Source organism: Melitaea cinxia, chromosome Z, assembly GCF_905220565.1.
Source record: "Melitaea cinxia chromosome Z, ilMelCinx1.1, whole genome shotgun sequence".
Lineage (NCBI taxonomy): Eukaryota > Metazoa > Arthropoda > Insecta > Lepidoptera > Nymphalidae > Melitaea > Melitaea cinxia.
Genome location: NC_059424.1, coordinates 4,228,854 through 4,255,787, shown reverse-complemented (window position 1 = coordinate 4,255,787; position 26,934 = coordinate 4,228,854). Strand labels below are relative to the sequence as shown.

The following is a 26,934-nucleotide window of genomic DNA, read 5'->3' as shown; positions in this document are numbered from 1 at the left end:
CAACGTGATAACTGATTGTATATTCAAAACAAGACTAGTTTTACGTCAATCTATACTATCTACAACCCCGGTTGCGGTTCAGGCTTGGCAGAGGGCGCTCCAGTCGTTCCACTGTCTTCAGATTTTGCCGCATTTTCCATACTTCGTAAGTTAGCCTCGAATTCCACTGGATCTATGAATTTCTTTTTAGGGAACGGAGGCGGCCCTAATATAGCTTCAACGTCTTTGAAGTTGAGCGTCTCCTTCTTTATTAGTTCTTCGGCAAGCTGTAAAAATTTTAGGACAATATTTATTAAGACAGAAATTTTATAAATTGAGAAAAAAAAAATAGCGACGTGAAATTTTAGTACTGAAAAATATCAAAAAAAAAAACCGCAATGTCGACGCTATAAAAGTATTGATTGATATTTAAAAGGTTTTTCTGTTGTTATAATGTCAGGTGAGAAATAGATTTTAAAACTAACTAACTACTTAGTCTGACAAACTGTTCCCGTAGAAACATAAATCAGAATCAGTTGTGGAGTTACTTAAAACTATATATATATATATATATATTTGTACTTTAAAATATAAACAAAAGTATAGTCAAATTAAGTATCCTAATTAGAATACACTTTTTAACCGACTTCCAAAAAAGGAGGAGGTTCTCAATTCGACTGTATTTTTTTTTTTTTAATGTATGTTACATCAGAACTTTTGACTGGGTGGAGCGATTTCGACAAATTTTCTTTTAATCGAAAGGTGTTGTGTGCCAATTGGTCCCATTTAAATTTATTTGAGATCTAACAACTACTTTTCGAGCTATATCTAATAATGCGTTTTTACTTGATGCTTTATTCGTCGACCTACGTTGTATTATACCGCATAACTTTCTACTGGATGTACCGATTTTAATAATTCTTTTTTTGTTAGAAAGGAGATATCCCAAGTTTAGTACCATGATAAGAAAACTAGGATCTGATGATGGGATCCTAGAGAAATCGAGGGAAACTCTTGAAAATCCGCAATAACTTTTTACTAGGTGTACCGATTTTAATAATTCTTTTTTTGAAGGAAAGAAGATATTCCTAGTTTAGTACCATGATAAGGAAACCAGGATCTGATGATGGGATCCCAGAGAAATCGAGGGAACTTCTTGAAAATCCGCAATAACTTTTTATTAGGTGTACCGATTTTAATGATTTTTAATTTAATCGAAAGCCGATGTTTATCATGTGGTCACATTTAAATTTCATCGAGATCTGATAACTACTTTTTGAGTAATCTTTGATAATGCGTTGTTACTTGACTATTTTTTCGTCGATCTACGTTGTATTACTCGTCGATGTAATTGAAGTCGGTTTTTTTTTCGTTTGCGAGCAAACACAATTATATTAAAACTATACTAGTCTCTTTGCTAAGACATTAATACTTTTGTGGTGTACTCACACATATATAAATTTTTTAAATTGTGTTTATATCAAACCTCATTCTATTTTCATACTTTTATTGAAAGATTTTTTACACATTTTAACTATTATAGTCATCACAATATTTGAGGTGAGAAATATATGCGAAGCCCTATTCTACTATAGATACATTATTAATACATGTAAATATGCATTAATAATAAAAAAATAGAAATATATATAGTTTCGTTTCGGATCTTAGACCATTTGTTTTTAGTTACCCATCAAAGACATACTTGTCAGCCCTTACTGCCGTGGTTAGGTAAAAGCCAGTCGTCATTATTACTGCTTTTGTAAAATGGCAACACTAATACACTTTATGATTGCAGTTGTAAATTATATTTCAAAAAAAAAACTTTATTTAACGTTGAACTCAATTTTCTCACATTACGATAAATAGATATATTGATAATTCGAACTTGATTGTGATCTGGACTACTCCACACAAAATTGAATACTAAAGTCAAACAATTTAGAAATATTTTATCTTTATCAATAAAAATGAATGTTGCTAACCGCATAACTCGAGAATAGCTCGAACAATTCGGTTAATTTATTTTTTGTATGTTCCTTAAGGCCCACGGAAGGTTTTAATACTAAAAAAAAATATTTAATATATTTTTTTTGATTAATTTTAATATTAACTTTTGACAGAACGAAGTCTGTCCGGGCAAGTAGTTTATAATAAATACGACTTACGCTCTTAAGTTTGCTATGATTCTCTCGCAGCAGTTCCTCTGTCCTATAATAAGCTTGCGCGATAAGTTTCTTCGACTCCATATCGATTAAATTCTTTAAAACTTTACTAAAGGGACTCTTTTCGCGGTCCTTCAAATCTGGGAACGACATCAGCCCAACAGTCGGAGACATGCCGAAGACACGAACCTGCGAAAATATAAAAAAAATATATATATTCGTTTTGTAAAACATCGCACTGTTTCATAGAGTCAGTAGTGTAACATATATAATGTTACTAATTGTTTTGGTGCGAAATTGCTCTTTTTTTTGCTAGGCGTCGTCGCTTATTAGCGCGGTCCTTGTGACGTGTGGGTTTGCGTATGGGGCCATTGATGGGGATCAGGTAAGTAGAGTTTAGCTCATGAGTATATAAGCGCTTGCGGCGAGTGGCCCCTTCTTTTCCTTCGTCTCCAGCCACGGCCAGGTTCAGGATGAGATTTCTTGGTGCCCTTGGCGAGGCGGTCACGAGCTGTGCCGAATGCTTCTGGTGTGACCACGTGGCGAGACGATTAGCCCAACGTTCCCGGTTCTAATGTTGTCGGCCCTGTGGCAGTCGGCGACGCTTGTTTACGTCGCCAGAAATCGTGGGGAGCTGCGTGAGCCTAACCACGTGGTACGAGGTGGTGGTGGTGGTGGTGGTGGTTCGGAGCATGATCGGCTAAGTGACTTTTATTAACCTCCAACCATGTGCCAGAAATAAGTCGAACCTTAAGATAGCTATTGCTACAGTTTCTTTTTTTATTTTATTAAGTGTGTTCATATTTTTTTTTAATATAAAAAATTTGTCATCTTTTATTAAACTTAGCAATAAATTAATTTCAATCTGTTATCTTTTTGATTCCATCACCCCTTTTATTGAATTATACTTAGTTATTTTATTTTATTTTTTTAGTTCGTCATGTTAAAAATTTGATTTTTCTCTAGATTAATTTTTTTTACCGCGCGAAAAAAAGTATTGGTAAATATTAAATAATATATATTAAAAATGTGACCCGTCTCCTGCGTGGTGAAAGAGCTAGCTAAGAGCTGATACTCAGTGGTGGGATCAATCCATTAATCACAGTATGATTATGTATTGATAGTATTTGATATGAATCACAGTGTGAGTTTTATTGTATAACCAAATATGCAGACTTTGAAATAATAAGAAGTTGCCTTTAGAATAAAGAAAAAAATGTGTGTGTCAGCCGCAACGCGCTTACTCTAAATTAATGAAATCATAATTAATTAAAACAACCCCTCTGATTTAGTGGTGCGTGTGCCTTGTCGCTGCCTACAAACCGGCGGTTTGCGAGTTCGATTTCCGCTCGAGATGGATATTTCTATTTACAAATATTTGTTTCCGGTATCGATGTCTGTCCTTGTGGATCTCCCCACCGTCCCTCGGAGAGCACGTCAAGCCGTGGGTCCCGGTTATTATAGTAAGAAATATATCCGCCAACACGCGTTGAAGCAGCGTGGTGGATCAAGCTCCGATCGTTCTCCTACATGGGGAGAGACAGCAGTGGGATGCTCCTGGCTGAATCGTGATCGCTTTTATCTATGTTACCTTTGTAGTGGGTGTACTGATTTTGTTGATTCTTTTTTTAATCGAAAGCTGATCAAAGCTTATCGTGTGGTCAAATTTAAATATGACCGAGACCTCATGAGTACTTTTGATACGACAAGTTATTTCTAATAATGTGTATTGACTATAAGCTAGACTATTTTTTCATCTACCTGCGTTGTATCACTAATCAACTTAATTGAAGCAAACACAATTTTATTATAACAAATGAAAAGCAATAGTATTTCCCAGAAATTGTCACTTGTCAATGTTGCTGACAACTGAGTAAACAGCCTTTGATCAACTATATTGTTATTGTATTCAATAACTCTAAAAGATACTACTTTACTAACTGAGGTAGGGCACAGCAGGAATTTCCTGCTCAAAATATGGAGCAGCCCGACTGGGGTAGTACCTCGACCTTACAGAAGATCACAGCTAAATAATACTGTTTTCAAGCAGTATTGTGTTCCTGTTGGTGAGTAAGGTGACCAGAGCTCCTGGGGGGATTGGGGATTGGGTCGGCAACGCGCTTGCGATGCTTCTGGTGTTGCAGGTGTCTATAAGCTACGGTAATCGCTTACCATCAGGTGAGCCGTACGCTTGATTGCCGACCTAGTGACATAAAAAAATAAAAAATAAAAAATACTATTTCTAAATGAGTACGTTTTGAGATATCCCTGAAAATGCATTTATTTTTTTCATTTCGTTTGCGAGTAAACACAATTATTTATTACATTACTGCATATTTTTGCATTGGTAGTCTCAATTTGTATACATTTGGATATAATATAAAATACCTGTGCGTATGCAATTTTTGTGACTTTCTCGAGATCGTTCTGAGCGCCGGTCGTTATAGAGTTAAAGGTGATCGCCTCCGCTGCGCGACCGCCTAACGCCATACACATCCGGTCGAACAACTGCAAATATTTGTTATTAAGTTAGGGGTCGTCCATTATCGTGTGAGGATCGAAAGGGGATGGAAGGGTGCATAACAACATCACGACATATCACAATGAAAAGGGATATATTGAGATCTAAACCATAAATAACTGACAAACACTCTGCCACCTTGATGCCTGTCTAGTAATTTGTGTCACGATACTTATTTTTTTTTTTTTTTATTTAATCAGATTGTATATGATAAATATCTTATAACATACACACACGGTCGTCTGTTGCTACGGTAAGCAACTTAACGCTTGGGTTATAGGTAACAGCCGGCTGCTATAGCTAAATACTTCTATTGATAAATATATATATATATATATATATATATATATATATATATATATATATATATATATATATATATATATATATATATATATATATATATATATATATATATATATATATATATATATATATATAATATTTCTTATTCAAAAGTTTTATATATAAAAAGACAAGTCCCGATTCACTCATCAACGTAGAGCCCAAACCCTTGGACATAAAAAGCTGAAATTTTGCACAGAGTTTCCCTTTATGGTGTATACAAGGAATAAGGAATAATATTTCGAAATTCAACCCCTAAAGAGGTAAAATGGTGGTTCAAAATTTGTATGGCGAAACAATATTAAATAAACATTTCGATTCGAAACTTCGTAGGAGTACTCCTAAAAATAATTAAACAAATATGTCTCTCGTGATTTCCGAAAATCAACCCCTTAGGGGGTGAAATGGGGTAAATAAACCTAATAATAGACATGGGTGTCGTTATTTATGTTTTTGGGGCGTTGATTTCGAAAATGGCAGTTATTTCGAAGTTTAAGACCGCGGACATGACATAAAATTAATTAAATTGTTGCCCAATACAAACTCTGAACTCCCATTTCACCACTATGGGGTGACTATTCAATTCGAACCTTCGTAGGTTTACTGCAATAAAAAAAATAAGTAATCATAAGTTTTCAAACTTCAAATACATCATTATAACATTAATTTGAATTAATGTTTTATTTGTGCTCGAGTATACTTACTACAATTTGTACCACTAGCTTTTGCTCGCGGCTTCGCTCGCGCAGGAAACCTACCTAAGGAAGTACCTAAGATGACCATCTATGTACCTAGACGTTAATAAAAAACGATTGTCCTTTAAACCACACGACTGAAGTAAAACTTACGAAACGTAACTCTCTCTCTTTCTATCTTCACTAACTTATATCTCCCTCTCAACTTCCGCTCGCCTCGCCTGATCACACTTTTCGTAACGCGCTCGTCACGCATTCACCAGCTAACTCCTCAAGTCAGGCGTGCGTAGAGAAGTTTTACTTCAAAAATATTTATAGGAACTCACCTCTTCCTTCGAATATAACTTCTGGTCAGACGTTGTGTACTGAGCGAAGCCGAGTGCTTTATTTGTTCTTGGTACTATAGTAACCTTGAGCAACGCGTCCGTATGTTCAAGCAACCATCCCACAAGAGCGTGACCGGACTCGTGATACGCTACTATCTTCTTTTCAGCGGGTGACATCGCGTGGCTACGTTTCTCTGTACCACCTAGAAATAAAAAAATGAAGAAATTTTAAGAACAGCTTATTACTATATACTAATTTAATATACTCTATTACTACTTATATAGGTTTTATAAATGACTTAAGTCAACACCTAAGTTCATTGTTTGAATTATCAAATATATAAAATTCTCTTGTCACAGTGTTCGGGGCTAAACTCTTCCGAAACGGCTTGACCAAATCTTATGAAAATATTTTTGCATATTTGCTAGGTCTGATAATCGGTCGTAACCCAAACGGTCAACCCAAAGGTTTTTTCTTTTTTTTAAATCATTATGGTTTGAAAGCATTAAAAATAAATACCACCCTAAATTTTCAACTTTCTACCACCAACCCCTATTTGTAATAGCGTTTAGTGGCAAAGCAACGTTTGCCGCGTCAGCTAGTTTAATATATATATGTAAGATTACTAAAAACCTAAGTTTTATGTTACTTAAGTCTACTAAGTGTTTTCCATTGCGAGCTTAACTTATGTTTGATACGTAGTTATTCATATATGTATCCCAAGTATTAAAACAATACATTCGCATAAAGAATTTAAAAAAAAAATTTAAAATGGTTTTTCAAGTTTTCATACTTTCAAATCTCATTTCAAACTTACAATACCGAAAAGATCATATTTAAAATGTTCAGTTCAGTTCAGCCTATTGCAGTCCACAGCTGGACATAGGTCTCCTCAAGTTCATGCCAAAAATCCCGGTTTTCCGCAATCCTCATCCAGTCACCACCGGCAGTCTCACGTAGATCGTAGACCAGCCCACTGCCACTTCAACTTGCTAATTCTGTGCGCTATGTCGGTTACTTTCGTTCTCTCGCGTATAGTCTCATTTCTAATGCTATCTTTGAGAGAAACCCCAAGCACAGCCCGTTCAATTGCACGTTGAGTGACTTTAAACTTGTGGACCAGTCCCTTCGTCAGTGTCCACGTCTCTGCTCCGTATGTATTATACAGAATGCATAGCTCGAAGACTTGTCTTGTTTTGTCTTTAAGCATTGCAGTAAAACTACTGTGGACTCTTATTTATAAGGCATAATTTAAGAATTTTAGATACAAATAAATGTCTGTGACTTCGTTGACTCATTTGCTTACAATTGTTTAGTCTGTAATTTATTAAACAACTAATTATAGTTTTTAGTTACATACTTAGTTGCTCCTAGGGATGTAACAGCCAGTAAATAGCAAAATAGTTCCCACCATAACTTACAACAATCAGTAATTTTTTTTTCCATTTTGCTTGTCCAGCTTTACCTTCAAATTACAATATAACAGCAATTGTTGCACAACATTGTTATCGCACGGTTAAACCAAGTTAGGAGCTTGTTTAAAAAATATTCAAATTTAGTCAGAATATTTTTTATGCTTGAAGAATACTATTTCGCTTACCAACGACTCTTTCGACGGCGTATTCGAGATCGGCCGCTTTGACAATGTTTTGTTTATGTCTTGCCGCGTGTAGAGCCGCCTCGTTGCATACATTCGCTATGTCCGCGCCACTGAAGCCGGGGGTCAAGTATGCTAGTCTGTGTACAAAAATATAAATAAATAAAAAATATTTTCTCAGTTAATGACAGATTTAAAAAAAAAAACCGTCAAAAATTATAAAGTTAACAAAGTTAAGAAGCATACAACGCGGGTAGAAGAAGAAATTATCGATTAAATACACATTACTAGCTCTACTTAACAGATCTCGATCACATTTAAATGGGAGCACACGACAAGCACCAGCTTTCGATTAAAAAAGGATCATCAAAATTTGTATAACCAGCAAAAATATATCTAGTCACAATAGTGTCAAGTAAGTAATTTTAAAGTTTATTTTTTAAATTAATTGGTGTAATACTTTCAATCAATTTTGATGGTAGGTCATTTATTAGTCTAGGCACTAAATAAGGTGTAGTTCGCTCACCATATTTGTTTTGTATGCGCCTAGTAGTCCTTAACCGGATTTTTGCGATAGCACGGGTGTATGTAGTGTTTAACGTATTGCCAGAATTTTTGATTAAAATATTTTTTTTAACATTATATACTTAAATTGAATGTAAATTGGTGAGATATTACAATGTTTAAAATTCATTATTGATTAATTTTAAATTCTAGGATTCATTTTTAGAAAATGTCAAAATAACACAGTCGAATTGAGAACCTTTTTTCTTTTCTCCTCTTTTGTCCTTTTTTTCAAAGACAATTCAATATAAAAAAAAAATAAAAAAAAAAAAACAATTTTAGACTAGCAGTACCACGCGGTTTCACCTGCGTAATCTCCAATCCCATGGGAATGCCGGGATGAAAATTAATCTATATGTTATTCTAGATCTCCAGCTATCTATGTACCAAGTTTAATCAAAATCGGTCCAGTTGTAGAGTAACAAATAAAAAAAAAAAAAAAAACATATACAAATATCCTCACAAACTGTCACTTTTATAGTATTAGTAATTAATGTTAGCAATTTTTATAATAGTAGTAGACAACACTTGAATATAAGTTAGCAGGTTTAAATTCAGCCTAGGATAACTGAGTTTTCAACTGGTCAATCGGCTTATGCAAAACCACTTGTATCAAAAATCAATACAGATGTTAATACACAGACGACGCTGTACGAAACCGAATGCATTCAAATATTCTTTATTTAAATTATATAATTGTTGTATACATATAAAAGGATTCACTAAATATTTTGCTGAACAGAGTACTCGAAAATGGCTGGGCCAATGTGACTTCTTTTACAAGTTTTCTAAAATTTTGCATAAAGTTCCAATAGAATAAAATTGCTAAGAAAATTAGAAATTTTTAAAAAACGTGAAACAACAAAGAGACATTCATACATCCTTGGAAAATTTCAAATAATTAACAAATTACCGTTTAACATAGTGTGATGGTAAATCTTCAAGTACAATACTTTTGAGGTGTCTCGCGAATATCTCCTCACGTTCTTGCAGGGTCGGTAGATCGATTAGTATGTGTCTGTCGAAACGACCGGGACGAAGCAAAGCCTGCAATATACGTATTACTTTAATTTATTTATGCTCTAAATATAAAATACTAGCTGTGCCCGCGGCTTCGCCCGCGTTGAAATCAGTTTGTCATTTTGGATGGATGGAGCATCCTGCGGTTTTTGAGTTCTCGTGATGAGTGAGTCAGTGGCCTTTCTCTTCTTTCTATATATATAAAGATTACGATGTATTATTTGGACACTTCTTCACCATCTATAGAACATACATTTTAAATTTCAAGTCTCTTCAAAAACATAGGACTTTCATACAAACTTCCGACCCCCGTTTTATCCCCTTAGGGATCGAGTTTCATAAAATCCGTTCTTAGCGGATATCTACGCCCTATAAAGAACCTATCTGCCAAATTTCAAGTTTGTATGTGTTATAGTTTCGGAGATTTCGTGATGAGTGAGTCAATCTACCATCCCCCGTTTTAACCCCAAAAAGGAGTTGATTTCTAAAGATACATTATTTGGACACTTTCTCACCATCTAAAGAGCGAACATTTTAAATTTCAAGTCTCTTACGTCAAAAACATGGGACTCTCATACAAACTTCCAACCCCCATTTTACCCCCTTAGTGGTTGAGTTTCGTAAAATCCGTTCTTAGCGGATGTCTACGTCCTATAAGGAGCCTACTTGCCAAATTTCAAGTTTGTAGGTGTTATAGTTTCGGAGATTTCGTGATGAATGACCTTTCGCGTTTATATATATTATAGATTATAGATATAGATAGATATAAATAAAATAAATATTTGCAATGTAAACGCAAAAAAATGTGTTTATTTACAACATCACATTAGTAACGTCATTTAAACTTTATAGTGTTCTTCTAATACATTATGCATGTTTTATACATATAAACCTTCCTCTGGAATCACTCTATTTACCAAAGAAAACCGCATCAAAATCCATTGGGTAGTTTTAAAGATCGAAGCATACAGACAGCGGAAGCGACTTTGTTTTATACTATGTAATGATTGTACACCTATATATGTATACACATAGTGATGTGTTTGCTCGAAAAGAAAAAAAAAACGACTTTTGTTTACATCGACGAGTAATACATATAACGTGTATAGTTGTAAAATAATCAATTTAATACGCATTATTAGGAATAACACAAAAATTTAACATCACATGTCAATCAAATATAAATGGGGTCTTACGACTAGCACCAGCTGTTAATTAAAATAAGAATCATCAAAAACGGTACACCAAGTAAAATGTTACAAGACTGATATACATAAAAACGATCACGACCACGATTCAGCCTGCAGTAGCCCACTGCTGGACACAGGTCACTTTCCCCATGTAGGAGAAGGATCGGAGCTACACTATGCTGCTCCATTGCAAGTTGGCTTCTGTACTATGAGTAGGATCGCTATCAGGTGTATATGACATCCCGGTTGACAACCGGGACCCACAGTTCCCCACGTGCTCTCCGAGGCACAGTGGAGAGACCCACAAGGACAGATATACAAGATTTTAAACATACAACTGCAGGCGTTTAGATGTTTAAACACCTCACGACACTAGAATGATTTTTGCTTCCAACAGTATAAGAATCACAAATAAAACTCACCTTATCGAGTACATCAGCTCGGTTGGTCGAGGCCAATACCACGACCCCCTCCCTGCTCTTCATACCATCCAACTCAACGAGCAGCTGGTTCAGGGTCTGTTCCCCCTCACCACCTCCAGGGCCCCATGATGAGGCTCCAGAGGATCTAGCTCGGCCCACTGCATCAATCTCATCTATGTAGATAATGCATGGGGCACGGTTTTTCGCTTCCTTGAATAAGTCCCTGAAAATAGATATTAAATAAGTCTAGTTGGATATATACATTTCTTTGAAATTTTACCAAACATGCAGGTAGATATTATGTTTTTTTCTCATAATGGTTAATAAATTAAAATAATAATAATAAATAAATAAATAAATAAATAAATGTTAATAATATTGCATTCACCTGACTCTTGCCGCACCAAGACCTCCTATCATCTCGATGAACTCTGAACCATTCATGGACAGGAACGGTACATTAACTTCAGTGGCAATCGCTTTCGCCAGTAGTGTCTTACCACACCCCGGTGGTCCGAGTAACAGCGCTCCTTTGGGTACCTAGTAAAAAACAATTTATGAGATACAAAAGAAAAAATCTCTGCACAAAAGGCCTGCTAAGATACAGATATATGAAACGTAATGAGCTATGAGAGAAAGAAAATGTGTGCTTGCACCTCTATCGTTTTCGTAACGCTCTCGTCACCTATTCACCAGTTTAATTCCTAAGTCAAAGCGTGCGTAAAGAACGTTTTACTTAAATAATATTTTTAGAGCAACTGCACGTGTCTGTTTGATTGAATATGCTAGTCTAAAAATTTAATATACCTACTAGCTGACCCCGTACACGTTGTTTTGCCATATATGTTATTAAGCCCCTTAATCCCCCAGCCCGTTATAACTTAGGGGTATGAAAAATAGATGTTGGATGACTCCCAGACCTACCCGATATGTACACAAAATTTCATAAAAATCGGTCTAGCCGTTTCGGAGGAGTATATTAACTAACATTGTGACACGAGAATTTTATATAAACCAATTGCAATTTTCCATATAAAATTGAGAAATAGTTTTTAGCTATTAACGAGCCTAACAAAAAAAATTAAGGGGGAAAAAGAGATTTATTATTATTGTGATATTGCCAAATGATTCGGAGTGTAGTTTCTGCTGTGAACTGGCTCTAAACTCAAAATATTATGATATGACACAAAAAACGCAAGAGTAAGCAGTCGATATGGATCTTAAAACTTGAAAATCAAGTGATAAAATGTATTATAAAACAGGCTAAAAAAGTTCAGCAGTGTTGCACTTATGGTTTCTGCTCGAGAATTCTCGAGAATTTTGTCTTTAGTCGAGACGGGAAAAAACCCTAAGAGAAATTAAATTATTTGAACAAAAATAAATTATATGAACTTCAGCTAAAAAAGGCCATTGAGACAGCTGAAATATGGGCATAAAAAACCAATAACACTCAAACAAGTCTAATAGAAATTTGATATAAAAAGAATTTTAGTTATTTGTCTACTGGTTAACAAGCGCCTACTCTTGAAAAATGAAAAAAGCTGTAATGACTATCAAATAAACAACACAATAGCACTATACTTTGCTCAAATTTTAAATTATATTGAAAGTTAATTTTGATTATTTGTGATTTTTTTAAACAAACGACTGAGACGATATTAACGTGTGTAGTATATACTAGCTGTTCCTGCGACTTCGTCCGCGTTTTGGGTATTTACATGTTCAACGTGATTCTATAAAGTGGCATAACTTTTTAACTTATGAACTGATTGACATGAAACAAAATGTTAAGCTTACCACAATATATTAGTGAAAACCGCATTTAAATCAGATAGGCCGTTTTTGAGATTAGCGTGCACAAACGCACAGACAAATAGACAAACAGACAAAAATTTTAACAGTCATTATTTTTTGTGCTATTTGCTTTGATAAAGGTCCCGATAGTATTTTTTCTTATATATCTTCCATGAACAGACAGCGATCTGTTACATTTTTATTATATGCATTGATATAGTTTGCGTCATGTAAAAAGAACGCTGAAAGAAACTGGAGGGGGTGCGTTTGCGCATGGGTATACTCGCGCACAAAAGTACTACTGTTTTATTTTTTAATTAGGCTTTCATTCGCGGCCTCGTATAATGGTTATTGGTAGGTACATTAAAAAATACTAGAAATACCAGTGCGAATAATTCGGACTAAATAAGTATAATAATTATCACTTTACAAAATAACAATTTTTTTTTAAACAAAAGCAAAAACAAATTTTTTAGTTATTGAAATGTCGTATACAAAAATATTAATTATCTATCCTCTCGATATTCGTATCTTAATAGTTTTTATGTGTTTAAAATGATAAATTGATATTTGTTTTTTAGTGAAATTAATAGTAAATGGAGTTTTACAAGTGTCCGTATGCTAATGTGTTGTAAAAGTGAGTGATAAATGCAGAAAAAACGTGAATTACGATTGACAGTGTTTTGTTTACCAAATAAGACTGTTCCAAAAAATGGACAGTACGAAAAAGTTTTTTCAAGAGTTGGCAACACTGTAAATCGCCTTTGCGCATTTTGACAGCCAGCGTTCTTTTTTACATGACGCGAATTACATATTAAAAATAATTTTTCTTACTTCTCTATGTACAACTATTTCGTAATTTAAAACTTTTGTGCGCGATAATATTTTGAGTCGACGTCGAACTGTCCGACCAATAGCACACAGGCAAGCATGCGACACGTGATAAACACTCCCGTCCCCTACCCCATACCACCGAATAGACCGATAAATCGCTTCTACGCAGATTCAAGGCCAGCGTTCTTTTTACATGACGCGAACTATATATAAGTTTAATTTGCAGCAGAGTGTTTGCTTGTTAAAGAAGTTTTAATAGTTATGTAAATATACAATCACTATTTAGTAACTTTGTCGATTCTATTTTACTAATTAATTTGTTTTCATTAAAAACTGTTGTAATTATATTAATTGTGGTCGGATATAGTTTGTTCAATTTATTATTTGTTGTTAATTTGTTAACTGAATTAATTAAAATTTCTTGAGACACCAGTCAAGAGTTGAGTGCCTCGAGAAATAAAAAAGGTCGAGACACCATAAGGCCCTAGTTGCACACATTGCATTTATATCAACAGTACAGTCTAACCTTTGCTCCAAGACTCTTGTAATGTTCAGGTCTTTTCAAGTAGTCTACAAACTCCATAACCTCAACTTTGGCCTCTTTTAGACCAGCTACATCTTCAAATTTAACTCCCTTGCCTTGTCCACTCATTGAATCCACGAGAGTGAACTTAGCGCGTCTTAATTGGCTCTGTAATATTAACAAAAAATATACATTTAGGCATATTACTACCTAGTGGGAACATTATTAATATACAAATAATATAAACTGTTAATATTACAAATATTTTAACATTTTTACATAATCAAGTGAAAGCGGTTGTTGATTAGACTTAGCATTCAAAATTATGGTTTGAAATAGTCTTATACTCTTTTTAAAGAACAAGATTACTTCGCGATATGTGTCGCAATTTTAATTTCGTATAAATAATCATTTCTTTAACCCATGGCATTGAAAAAATATATTGAAAAAAAATATTACGATACTTTTAAATGATTTAAAAAAAAAGTCTACGACATTTTACATTTTCATGAACTACTTTAATTACGTAAACAATGAATGTCATAACTGTATTTTATCATTATTATTTCACTCACTCAAGAGTAAATGTTACATTTTGTGAGACCAAATTAATATTATTATTAATAAAAAAAGTATATTCTACTCAGCTACTCTATAATTTTAGTCTAACATACCTAACTTAAAGACTTGTTTCAATGGTTACCATTAACGCTATTCGACAGATGCGGGTATCCAGTGGAATAAAGTTTATGGTATAGGGTATACTATTCTTTTTCACTATCAAACCACTATATCTATGCATATTCGTATTTGTAATTGTAAATGTGAAAGTTGTGGTTTCATAATTGAGGCAAAACAGATCCTAATAGACTCTTCTACCTCTTCTTGTTAAAATATATTCGTAATTTATGTATAGAATAAACTAAATCCACAACGGTGAAACCCTAACTAACCCTACCCTATGAAAACAGAATTAAAAAGTTACCTATACATACTAATGTAATAATTAATAATCTAACAAAAAAAAACACTTACAAATCCGCCCAAATTGATGTTCATCTTCATAGATTTCGTTGAATACAGGAACGACAATATAACAGCAGCTATCAGTAAGGTGGTAAAAATTTTAGCAGCCACGCTGCCATTTCTGTCGTATATAACTCTTACACCTGCGAAAATTCGTGAGATTCAGATTTTTGATCTGAAACTTATGATATTATTATTATTATCAACATCATCATCATCATCATCATTTCAGCCTATCCACAGCTGGATATAGGCCTCCCCAAGTTCGCGCCAAAAATGGTGTGAACTAATAAGACAAAAAAAATATTATTATCCTACCACGACTATTTCTTGGTAAAAATAAAAATAATTACTTTTTTTGTATGAAAGAAATTACATTTCTGTTAATTTTTCAAAATTCATAAGAGTTGTCGAGATGGCGATTACACATATTAGAAAACAAGTGATTCTTCATAAAAAAAAAGTATTTTTTTTTACCAAGAAATAGTCGTAGTAGGATAATAACATTTTTTTGTCTTATTAGTTATCCTAATGTTGACCATCAGTAAAAATCCCATGCCTCTAGCATCAATGTTCATATTTTATTAAATCGGGACCACTATGAGGCGGGTTGGTAACGGCAGAGCTGGCTTTGTCGCACCGAAGACGCTGCTGCCCGTCTTCGGCCTGTGTATTTCAAAGCCAGCAGTTGGATGGTTATCCCGACATCGGTCGGGTTTTAAGTTCCAAGGTAGTGATGGAACTGTGTTATCCCTTAGTCGCCTCTTACGACACCCACGGGAAGAGAAGGGGTGGCTATATTCTTTACTGCCGTAACCACACAGACGATATATTGTAGCTAAAACTTATAGGCATTGACAGAAAATGACTGCTCGTGCTGTGTGGCTACGGCACTAAAGAATTTAGCCACCCCCTCTCTTCCCGTGGGTGTCGTAAGAGGCGACTAAGGGATAACACAGTTCTGCTACCACCTTGGAACTTGAGAAGCCGACCGATGGCGGGATAACCATCCAACTGCTGGCTTTGAAATACACAGGCCGAAGACGGGCAGCAGCGTCTTCGGTGCGACAAAGCCAGTACTGCGGTCACCAACCCGCCTGCCCAGCGTGGTGACTATGGGCAAAACACATGAGTTCACGTTATTTTTGGCGTAAACTTGTGGAGGCCTATGTCCAGCAGTGGACTGTATAGGCTGTAATGATGATGATGATGACTGCTCCTGAATGAAGCGATAATATGTATTGCAGGGGACAGAGATCTAAACTATATATTTACTGGCTAACCCAACAAAATTTGTACTATCTTGCGACCTATTGTTTTGTATCCACAATAATTAATGTTCTAAACACTAATAAAAGCGTGTACTTTTTTTTTTTTGATAAATAATTTTGACATTGCTGTTATAGAGTAAAACTTACACAAAAATTGTACGACCATAAATGGCAGCAATTTTAGAACAATAGCATAAAAAAATTAAGGAAAAGGGATCCCTAATAGTTTAATTAGTAAATAACTAATACCTTCTTTGACACCAAGGTTTTGTTCAGTCTCTCGCAATTTCTCTTCGAATCGATGAATATTCCCTACGTTCATATGATACACGCGGTGAGTCGTCTAGAAACATAAATTATTTATGATAATAAATATTATAAAATTAGTAATAACATGTAACTTTTTTTTTTCATTTCGATACTTAAATACAAGCTGCCCTATAAAGGGCCCTGTACTGAAGTTTATTATTCAGGTGTCCAAAAACAATTAATACATATACCAATTACCGACTTTTTATATTACTAAGCCATCAACGATATGATTGTGTCCAATAAAGATTATTATTATTATCAACATTATTAAAATCTAATAATTTATTTCACAAAGGAATATAATGAATATTACAAAATAGTGAACCCTTCCCTTTAATATATATATTTATGACACATTTTATTTTAAACTTAATATAAAAACCTATAAGGTATACCGTATTGTATACATGGCTTATAAACACATTTTATATTATACTACGTGCATAGACGCCAAAATATCAGAAGTTTCAAGATAAAAATCGCGGTAAGTCCCGTAGATACCTGTATATTCAATGTACTCTGTGGAATATTGTTCAGTGCCTTTGAAGGTTTAAAATCACAATCTATTCTATTTATTTTTGAAGTCTTATTTAGTAAACAAATATGGCGTAGTTCCGACCACAGACAATAGAGTAATATTGTAAGTTTAGTAAAGTAACACAAAGAGCAAATTAATCTATAATTACAAAGAGCAATACGGAGGGGAGTAGCCATTTACAGGCGTTCCCCTCTGTCAAGGTATAAGGCCAAATGGCCTAAAAAAACTAAATCTAGTTGCGCGATTGAATCAATGTCCTTCAAAAAATGCCAAATTGTTCTGTTTTTTGCTGCAAAAAAAGATCTGCCACGTCAAATTTACTAAAACATGGCGTTACCTTTCATACGTAAGTATTTTTTAATCACATTATTACTTGTATACTTCTTTTAAACCTTTTTTAAAATTACAAATATTCTCGGTCGTGTTGACTCGATTTATTTACCAACACAGGCCGCTCGCCCTCATACAATATGCGGATCGGTCGAGCGACTAATCGGAGTCTATTTCCGAGAAGTCACAGTCGCCGTGCGATAGTGTTGTTACCGGTTTGTTTGTAGATAGTTATCGATAAAAACGGAAAAGGCAAAAGAGGAGACAAACATTTTTGAGATTTTGATTTATTAAAAATATTATATTGCTAGTTTTTTTTAATAAACATAGTTATATAATAAAATTGCATTAAATTAAAGACTACGACTTACGAGGTTAATATCGAAACTGTCTTTATTGATATTTTTTCATTCAATATAATATGAGTATATTATTAATATGAGTATTATTTAATATCATTCCCACAGTCTGCAACATAATACATAAAATGGAACGTGTTTACGTGCTTGACAATAGCCGGTTGACATAGTCTATGTTAACCGGCAATGTTAGGATATTGTTATTTTTTGGATTTCCGTTCGTTTCTTTGCTGCGCTTGCGTTCGTTGTACCTACTGTGTTTGTTTTTGCGATTATTCTGTAATATTTTTGACCCGTGCTTTGTTACCTATGTTTTATTTGACACTGAACATAATAGTGATTCTGTCCTAGAAGCTATTTTAGGTTATTATTGTAATTGCCTTGTAGGGAACAGGACTGTTGGCTGTTGTTGTCATGTAATGACTGTAATCTGGTATCTTGGTTGGGCAAGACACCAAAACAATATTCAAGCTCCAGCAGGATTTTTAGACAACATACTTATAACAATAATATATTCAAGAATATTAAAAATAAAATAAATATTAATTTTTACTCTTTAAATATTAAAAAAAAATATTAATTTTTAACTCTAAAAGGGATATGACCGATGAGAAGGTGACCTTTATCTTGTTTAAATACCTATTATTAACTATATTCTATTTTTTTGGAAGAGTCCTAAATAGTAAACAAATATGGCATACTTCCGACCACAGATAATAGAGTAATATTGTAAGTATAGTAAAGTGACACTAAGAGCAAATGAATGAACAATATTAATAAGCCATAGACGAAAGTAAAATTCATTTTATGTTCAAATATTTAACGCTAACATATTGCTAAAATTGTTTCAAAACTTAATGATATATTGAATATTTTTTCTAAGAATTAGTAGAGGTAAAGAATTACGAAAAAAAAAGATATATTAATCGAGCATCGAGCATAAAAGGCCACAAATTTATATTTCGTTTATGTAAAATGGTCGGTAAAAAAGATGTCAAAAATAAAATTTACAACAAAATAGGGCCTGTGTCTAGAAAAAAAAGTTGACCCTATTAGTATTATTGTCACATTATTTCACTATAAATATAGAGCCTTGCGCCGGCGGCACACTCTATAACATGTAAACAAAAGGATTGATAACACTGTTGCTCACGTAGCTCTCATTGGGTAACCCTAAGTCTCATACTAAAGTCCCACAAAATTTTACTGTGAACTACAATAAACTTTTATGCCAATGCTATGTGATTTTATATTATATGGGATAGCGTTAAAAAAGAGATGGATACGATTCCATACATTCTTGAGCCAAAATGTAATGAAATGAAAATGGTATCAATTAATGCATTTAGGCTTATTGATTCCTTGCTGAAAATTATCTATATTTTGGCTATCTGAGAGTGGAGTTATTAGACTTTTTGTAAAAGTGAGGTTATGTTACAATGTCTATACAAAATCCCGTTCACTAAGTTCTTGTAGCATTAATGTTTGTTAAATTTAGTGAAGACTGTTTGAAAACTCTATACCAATATTGATATACACTTGAAACCATAAATAAATATCAGGAATGGACTCAGAATGCATCGGAAAACAGTTAACATGAAACGAGTGACGGACACAGTATTTCTGTAAAAATATGATTTATTTTAAATCGATACGAAATCGATAATCATTTTGGTTTATCAGATATTAATTGATATTTTCGATATTAATGTAACTTTATTTAAATGTTCTTTATTGTTTACAGCTTTAATTGTGCATCTAAATATCTTGAGTTAATTAACTAGTGCAAACATTTTCTTTTTGAATTCTGTAATCGATTATAGTTGAATCGATACCCAAATAATTTGATGAAAACTATCTTTTCAATTTTCTCCGCTTCTAGATTCAGAATTGAGCTGATATTTTATATTTTAAAATAAAAAAATATGACCAATTTTTTAAACAATACCTCTACTCATTACATTTTGGCCCAAAAGTCCCCATCTCATTTTCAGAGTGAAATTGATATTCAGAAACATTCATAATATAAAACAAAACCCTTACAATAAACACTTTACTATAAAAGATTGACATTTATAATATTTTGTCAGCATTTTATACGCTCAACATAATTAAAAAAAAAAAACAATATCTAAAACATAATAACAAATCGCTTTACGGTAACATTGTTTTATAACTTACTATCAAATTATGATTCGCGAAAATTTAAAATATAAGTAAAAAACACGGCCCATTTTATCGCTCATGCCGTTCATTCTCTTTTACTCATTCACCTCTAAAAATATTATGACCACATCCCTATTTGCGTCACAAAAAAAGATATTAAAATGTCATTTTCGAAAATATTAAGTATCTGTACGCTCGAAATCCGTATTTTAATAATTTTTATGTGTTTAAAATCATAAATTGATATTTATTTTTAGTGAAATAAATAGTAAATGGAGTTTTACAAGTGTCCGTTAGCTAATATGTTGTGAAAGTGAGTGATAAATGCGGAAAAAACGTGAAATACGATTGACAGGGGTTTGTTTACCAAATAGGACTCTTCCAAAAAAACGGAATATATATCAGTTTACTGTAGTCTATAATAATTCGAAATTGTTCACTGTTTGAAAGCGCCCAGTTTTTTAAATGATAACCTTACATGTTAACGTTAATGATACTCTTACATGTTAACGTCTAATCTATTGTAATGACAAGTTCTGTGAGTTTGATAATTATAACAATTTAATGTGCCTATTATTACGAGTTTGTAACACCAAATCATCAGTGTACACTAAGTTCGAACACCCATACAAAAATTGGCCATGTCATTTATATTTCGTTTATGTAAAATGATCGGTAAAAAAGACGTCACAAATAAAATTTATCTGTCCATGTCTAGAAAAAAAAAGTCTACCCTATTAGTATTATTGTCACATTATTTGTATTTACTATGAATAAAAAACCTTGCGCCTGCGACACACTCTAACCTCTTAAAAAAAGGACTAATAACATTGTTCTTCACGAAGCTCTCATTGGGTAATCCTAAGTCTCATCCTAGTCTCACAAAATTTTCCTGTGAACTACAGTAAACTTTTATGTCACAGCCATTGATTAGTACCTGTTGCGCTGGCGGTTGTGGGTTCGATCCCTGCACATGAATAACATTTGTATTGGCCATACAGGTGTTTGCCGTGGTCTGGGTGTTTGTGCAGTCCTTGTGGGTCTCCCCACCGTGCCTCGGAGAGCACGTTAAGCCGTCACTCATAGTAGGGAATATATCCGCCAACCCGCATTGGAGCAGCGTGGTGGATTACGCCCTGATCCTTCTCCTACATGGGGAAAGAGGCCTATGCCCAGTAGTGGGATATTACAGGCTGAAGCGTATACTTTAATATTATATGGGATAGCGTTAAAAATGTTCAGGATGAAATTGATATTCAGAAATATTCATAATTTAAATAAAGCCTTTACAATGAACTCTTTACCATAAAAGATTGACATTTGCAATATTTTGTAAGCATTTTTTGCACTCAACATAAAATAGAAAAAAAAAACAATATATAAAGCTTAATAAGAAATCGCTTGGCGGTAACATTATTTTATAACTTACTAGCTTCTGCACGCGACTTCGTCCGCGTGGAACAGAGTCGCGCGCAATACTTGATCATTATTTTGCTGAATAATAGTAAATGGCGTTTTACAAATGTCTGTAAGCTAATGTGTAGTGAAAGTGAGTGATAAATGCGTGAAAAAACGTGAATTACGTATTGACAGCGATTTGTTTACTAAATAAGATCGTTCCAAAAAAACAGACTTTATGTTATACCTTCTTCCCTTTGATAACGGCGCCTTCATACAAGATGATTGTAACAATTTCCAAGTCTGGTCTGACTATTATCTCCTCAACTTCGCCCTTCGACAACATCGAATAAACGAATTCATTCCACGACACGTATCGTATGAGCTGGACAAAAATAAAAATATTATAATTAATAATAAAAACTTGAGAGGTATTCATATGTAAAGAAGCTGACAGAAAAAAAGGTAACTAAAATTTTGTTAATCTAATATTAATATAAACTGATAGTCTCTCGACCATTTCGGCAGTTACATCTTTCTTACTTGTAAAATAAAGAAAACTTTTCGAAAATATAATTTGACAAAAACAGGAAGTAAAATTAAAAGAATATATTATTCGCCAGCTGTTTAATACGGGTAATAAAAATGACATGAAAATAAAAATCTATATCAAAATAAACACAAAAATATATAAAACAATTAAAAATAGCAAACAATTCAAGTTTCCCAAACCAAAATAGGAAAAGAAATTTCAAATTCACAGCACAGTTATTTTGCAATCGCACTACAAATTTATTTTGCAACGTCACAAATAAATATGGATATGTACAAAACTTTTATGATTTTATTTGCGATATACAATCTAATTTGTAAAATTAGAAACAAGAGTATCAAGAAATAAATTCAGCGAGGACATAATTAAACTTAACGGAACAAAGGGATAATATTGGAAAGGAGGGATGATATGGGAAATGTAAACTAAAAGTTCAAAGTATCAAATTCATATCTGGTAGTAAAATATATCAAAGTAAATTTTTCAATTATATTTATAAATATTTTATTCAAGCAAAATCATCAAATGATATAATAATATCATAGTCGATTACTCAGTTAACAAATTTATAAGTAAATGTTAACTTTACTAAGCTGTAAACTATATTTTCCATGACCATTTATATCCACTTACGAGTAACTCGTATTACATACAAGAAGCTTCGCAAACATAACTAAACATTTCTCACACAGCAGTGTAATCAAAATATTAAAGCTATAGTCAGTATAAATTAAGGATCTATATTTCACTCTAATTATTCAATTAAACAAGCACCTGCAAAGCATATATGTATTTGTCAAAGTAGTGTTCTATAGTCTTAAGTTATGGCTTTACATAATCTAGTCATTTAGTCACTATTTTTACACTAAAGTATATAAAAATCAGTTCAGCATTCTTTGAAAAGACAAAAGATCAAAAAGAGAAAAAATATCAATCTTATAGTTACATAAATGCAATAGATATCAATTAACATTATTAAAAAGTAGTGATTTACAATTCGCCTCTCGTTGCAAGCTTTGTCTCGTATGTATTAAATGTAGTTCAGAAAAATAATGTTTGATTAGTTTATGATCAATTCATAATTTAATATATAGATTACTACGTAAATAAAATGGAATCGGCAAATTTCTGAATGTGCAAGTTCTGAATGACTTTACCAAATTGGATAATTCTTTTTTTGTATTTTTTGTCAGGACAAGCTTTCTTTATAAAATAAAATAAAATAAAAATATCGATATGTTCATGAAAAAATATATCAATACGAAATTCGCCAAGTCAAAATACACGACAGTAGTAAACACAGTACTTGGTGAGCATTTTAGGCGAGAGCTATTACTTACAAGTTATTCAGTATTATTTATTTATTTGTAACTGACCAAATTTAAATAAAAGGAAAAGATAATAATAAAGCAAGCCACAACCTATAAATATTACCTCATTCTGGGTGTTATCTCCTGGCACAAGGAACGAACTAAGAACTATTAGAGTGAATGTTGTAAGCATCCAAAACACTGCTTTCATTACAAGTGATGGTATATTAGCATTATCATTTTCTTTCCCTTTCTTTTCCTGTAACACGAATAGAGAAAAAATTAACACAACTCCTTGCTTATTTTTTTCATTTTACCCATATAAGAAATGAGCTGCATTTTAAATAAAGTTAATTTTTAGCATTAAATGTTGGCCATCCCTAATTAACTATTGTGTAAATAATATATAAAGACACTATATATCGACATTCGTTTTGGTATAGCAAAGCATGTTGTCATCTAAACACCGGCAGTTGCTTGATGAATTCCTGCTAGGTGCACCAGTCCTGGTGTTTCCAGTCTGGTTGTCAGTCCTGTGTGGTCCCACTGTACCTAGGAAAGTGAGTAAAGTTATTGATTCCCTTTGTTATCATAGACACCAGGTAGCAAAATTAATCACGGAAAGAAAATTATTTGTCATCCCCAGTAGAGCAGTGTGGTACATAGTACATTACAAACTAAACCAATCTATCACTCAATCAATGCTTCTTTGCTTTACCATATTAGTATATATATTAATAAAGAAATGCATTTTTTTTATATGAAACATGTTTGAATGTTGATGTTTGTTACTTCAGGAGTTTTCCTAATGTATGAACTCATCCATTATAAAAAGAGAAAATACATGGAAAAATACAGATAATATGTATTCTATGAGCTGCACCCTTTTGTTCCACCTGAATTAGTTTTAGGAAAAACGTAACTAAAATATTATAAGCTATTTTCTTCCTAAGTAAATTTTTCAATTGAAACCTGAGTTTAGGGCACTCAATCAAAAAAATAATCTGTTCAGCTTTATAATATTAGTATGTATGTATATGTGTATGTATATATATATATATGTCGGCGCAAAGAAACAAAGTTGTTTACAAACGTACACAAGTGCGTGTGGGGAGGGATCGTTATAAACGCGTGCACCGCATAGCGGGGATTAATTTGGACCGAGGCACTCGCTCCATCAGCAACTCAAGTTAAAGTGATTAGTGTCACACCTGAGTCACAGTTATCACTGTTATTGTCTATAATTATCGTGATTATGTAATATTTTGATTTTGAACCAAGATTACTGTAATTAGTCAACCTTAAATGAAACTGGTGTTTGTCATTACCGAAGTTTTCATTTAATCGTGTCCGACGGCTGACCTATTGTGGATAAGGATCCTAAGGATTGTTTTCCTTCACCAATTTTACAACATATTTCAGATCCATCCAAAATATATATATAGCACAAGCCATACATACCTTATCTTTATCATTTTCCTTGTTGCTATTAGAGGAAGTTGTGTGGAAATTTTTTATCTTAGTATTATTAAAGAAAGTATTTAATGGTGGTAAATTAGATCTCCTCAGCAATGATGATGCAGCTTTGAATTCAGCATTTAGTTGTCTAAACTTCTGCAATAGAAAAGCAATAACTTAAATGTTCCAACTGAGACAATATTTATGATATATCTAATCAAATCAAATCAAAATAACTTTATTCAAATAGGATACAAAGGCTCTTTCAAATCTTTAGTTAACAAATTAAAATTGTACTCTTTTGAAAAGTGAAGCTACCACCAATTGGAAAGAAGCAGATCACCGATTGCAGAGAATAATCGCCAAAAATTTTGCTGTTACTCTTTTAATAATAATATATAAACTGTGTTTTAGTACAAAATTAGTAATTTACAGCATCACAAGTCCCACACATCCTTATCATCTATGTAATGCTGTGTTTATGGGATTTTATCACACATGCGAATACCATAACCCAGTTTGAGACGTTTACTTTGCGCAATCAGATACTTGGAGTTACAATTTGGTTATTCCTTCTCGTGTTTACACTGAAATTATTACTATTTATATAAAAACAATCAATATTCTTGTGAGTATACATAATATTGTTGTAAATGTATTGTGAGTCAATTATTAATATGTGTACATGATAAAAAACATCTAGCAGGAAGACTCAAGCTCCAAGATCGTAAATGCTATAAATAGCCCATTTTTGCTGAATAAATAGTCTTAATATTTTTAGCATTACCCACAGTAGCCAACCGTAAGACATAACTGTATAGAAATAGCTAAAATCTATTAAATGTGCAGTAGCAGCGTCAGTCAGTTGTCAAATTTTTCTAATTGTGAATGCGGTATAGCGGTATGTATCCACTGAAGTATTATTTATTACATTATTTTATTATTTATATTAGTAGGCAACCAACATACAATACAGAGTGAGAGTATTTTTGTGTTAGAAATTCTCCTACTATCAGTAAACTGAAAGTATCTATGTGTGCATTTATGTAGGCATAGGTAAATAAGCCCCTTGCAATAATATTCATAAAGATATTTAATTAAGGGCCATTTCTATTTTCTAACCTACATATTATTTGTAACTAAAATATTGCGCAACTTACTTACAATTTTGTATGAAAAGATAATTTATTTAAATTATTTTTTCTGAGCTACTAAAACTAAGAGTAACTGTGAGTTGTAAAAAACGGCATACTTACTGGATGTCTTGATTTATTTGTTATGTTTTGTAACACACATAATGATCTACACAAATTAAAATTTGCCGGAAATTGCTTACTGATTTCTGGTTCGAAAACTCCATTTTTTAAGCGAAATCGTATTTTCGACGGCGACAGAGTCGAAAAGCGTTTGATTGATAACATTTAAAATATATTATACTTATTTGGAAGTGTTTAAATATTATTTTTATATCAAAAAAACGCATTTGTCGCACTTTATCCCCAAATCATATTTCTATTCTTCTGTCATCGATATTGCCAGAATAAAATTTTGTCAACACACCTGTATTGCCTGTATTTGTCATAACTTTTTTCTGTTGTTCTGGTTTAATTTAATACGTCCATGGGCTTAATAATGGCTTAATATCGAATATTCCGATATTATAATTTCACTAGTGATCACCCAGTGGCCGAACTTTGACCATAATTATTAATTAATTTAAGTTGTTAGGTTGAACCACTGTTTTATATACAGGTCACTGACCGGTCAGTAAACTAAGCCCAATTTCAATGGTGACAGATTAGTACGATCATGTCATGAATTTTTGTTCGCTTCATTATCAAGGTTCTGTTGTCAAAGACCATATTTCTATAATCCCAGATTTTGCCAAGGCTATACTGTTAATTTGCTTATTTTTTTCAAACAAATTACATTCGATTTAAATTTAAAAAAACAAAAACCAAAAATGGTTAAAACAAAGACTAGTATTTTTATTAAAAAATAAAATAATAAAAAGCTTTTATTGTCAAGCTACATAGGCTCATAGTTAGTCTGGAGGGATCCTGTTGCCTGCAGATCCGGGACCCTCCAATTAAAGCGGCTGAAGGCTCCCGCAGGGGTTTTGGTCGGTAGTGCACCCCCAAGTGCTAAGCCGACATACGGTCTAGGAATGCCTACCCGGGCATCCTGGATATCACCCGTAAATGGGTTACCCTGCGATATCAAAAAAAAAAAAAAAA

At 33.1% G+C, this 26,934-nt stretch overlaps 1 protein-coding gene across 1 annotated transcript; it reads right to left on the bottom strand.

The window, feature by feature from the left end:
- Positions 1-26,233, bottom strand: LOC123668459 (paraplegin). The gene is made up of 15 exons (XM_045602192.1): positions 25,954-26,233; positions 24,701-24,853; positions 23,364-23,498; positions 21,624-21,761; positions 16,523-16,616; positions 15,012-15,145; positions 13,980-14,144; positions 11,214-11,365; positions 10,826-11,048; positions 9,107-9,240; positions 7,633-7,769; positions 6,032-6,234; positions 4,533-4,652; positions 2,148-2,333; positions 1-266 (listed from the first exon to the last, which is right to left on the bottom strand). Exons 1-15 carry the CDS (start codon positions 26,116-26,118, stop codon positions 60-62), a joined length of 2,346 nt encoding a protein of 781 aa, XP_045458148.1. The 5' UTR covers positions 26,119-26,233; the 3' UTR covers positions 1-59.
- Positions 26,234-26,934: the final 701 nt, after the last annotated feature.

What these genes read in the sequence shown, in the direction of transcription:
- LOC123668459 (XM_045602192.1), bottom strand. Translation starts at nt 26,118, where the DNA reads ATGTTATCAATCAAACGCTTTTCGACTCTGTCGCCGTCGAAAATACGA. An exon ending in AAACCTTGGTGTCAAAGAAG is followed by an intron (nt 15,146 to 16,522) that starts GTATTAGTTATT and finishes GAATTTTCGCAG; the next exon opens with GTGTAAGAGTTATATACGAC. An exon ending in CAAAAATTGCATACGCACAG is followed by an intron (nt 2,334 to 4,532) that starts GTATTTTATATT and finishes ATATTTTCGCAG; the next exon opens with GTTCGTGTCTTCGGCATGTC.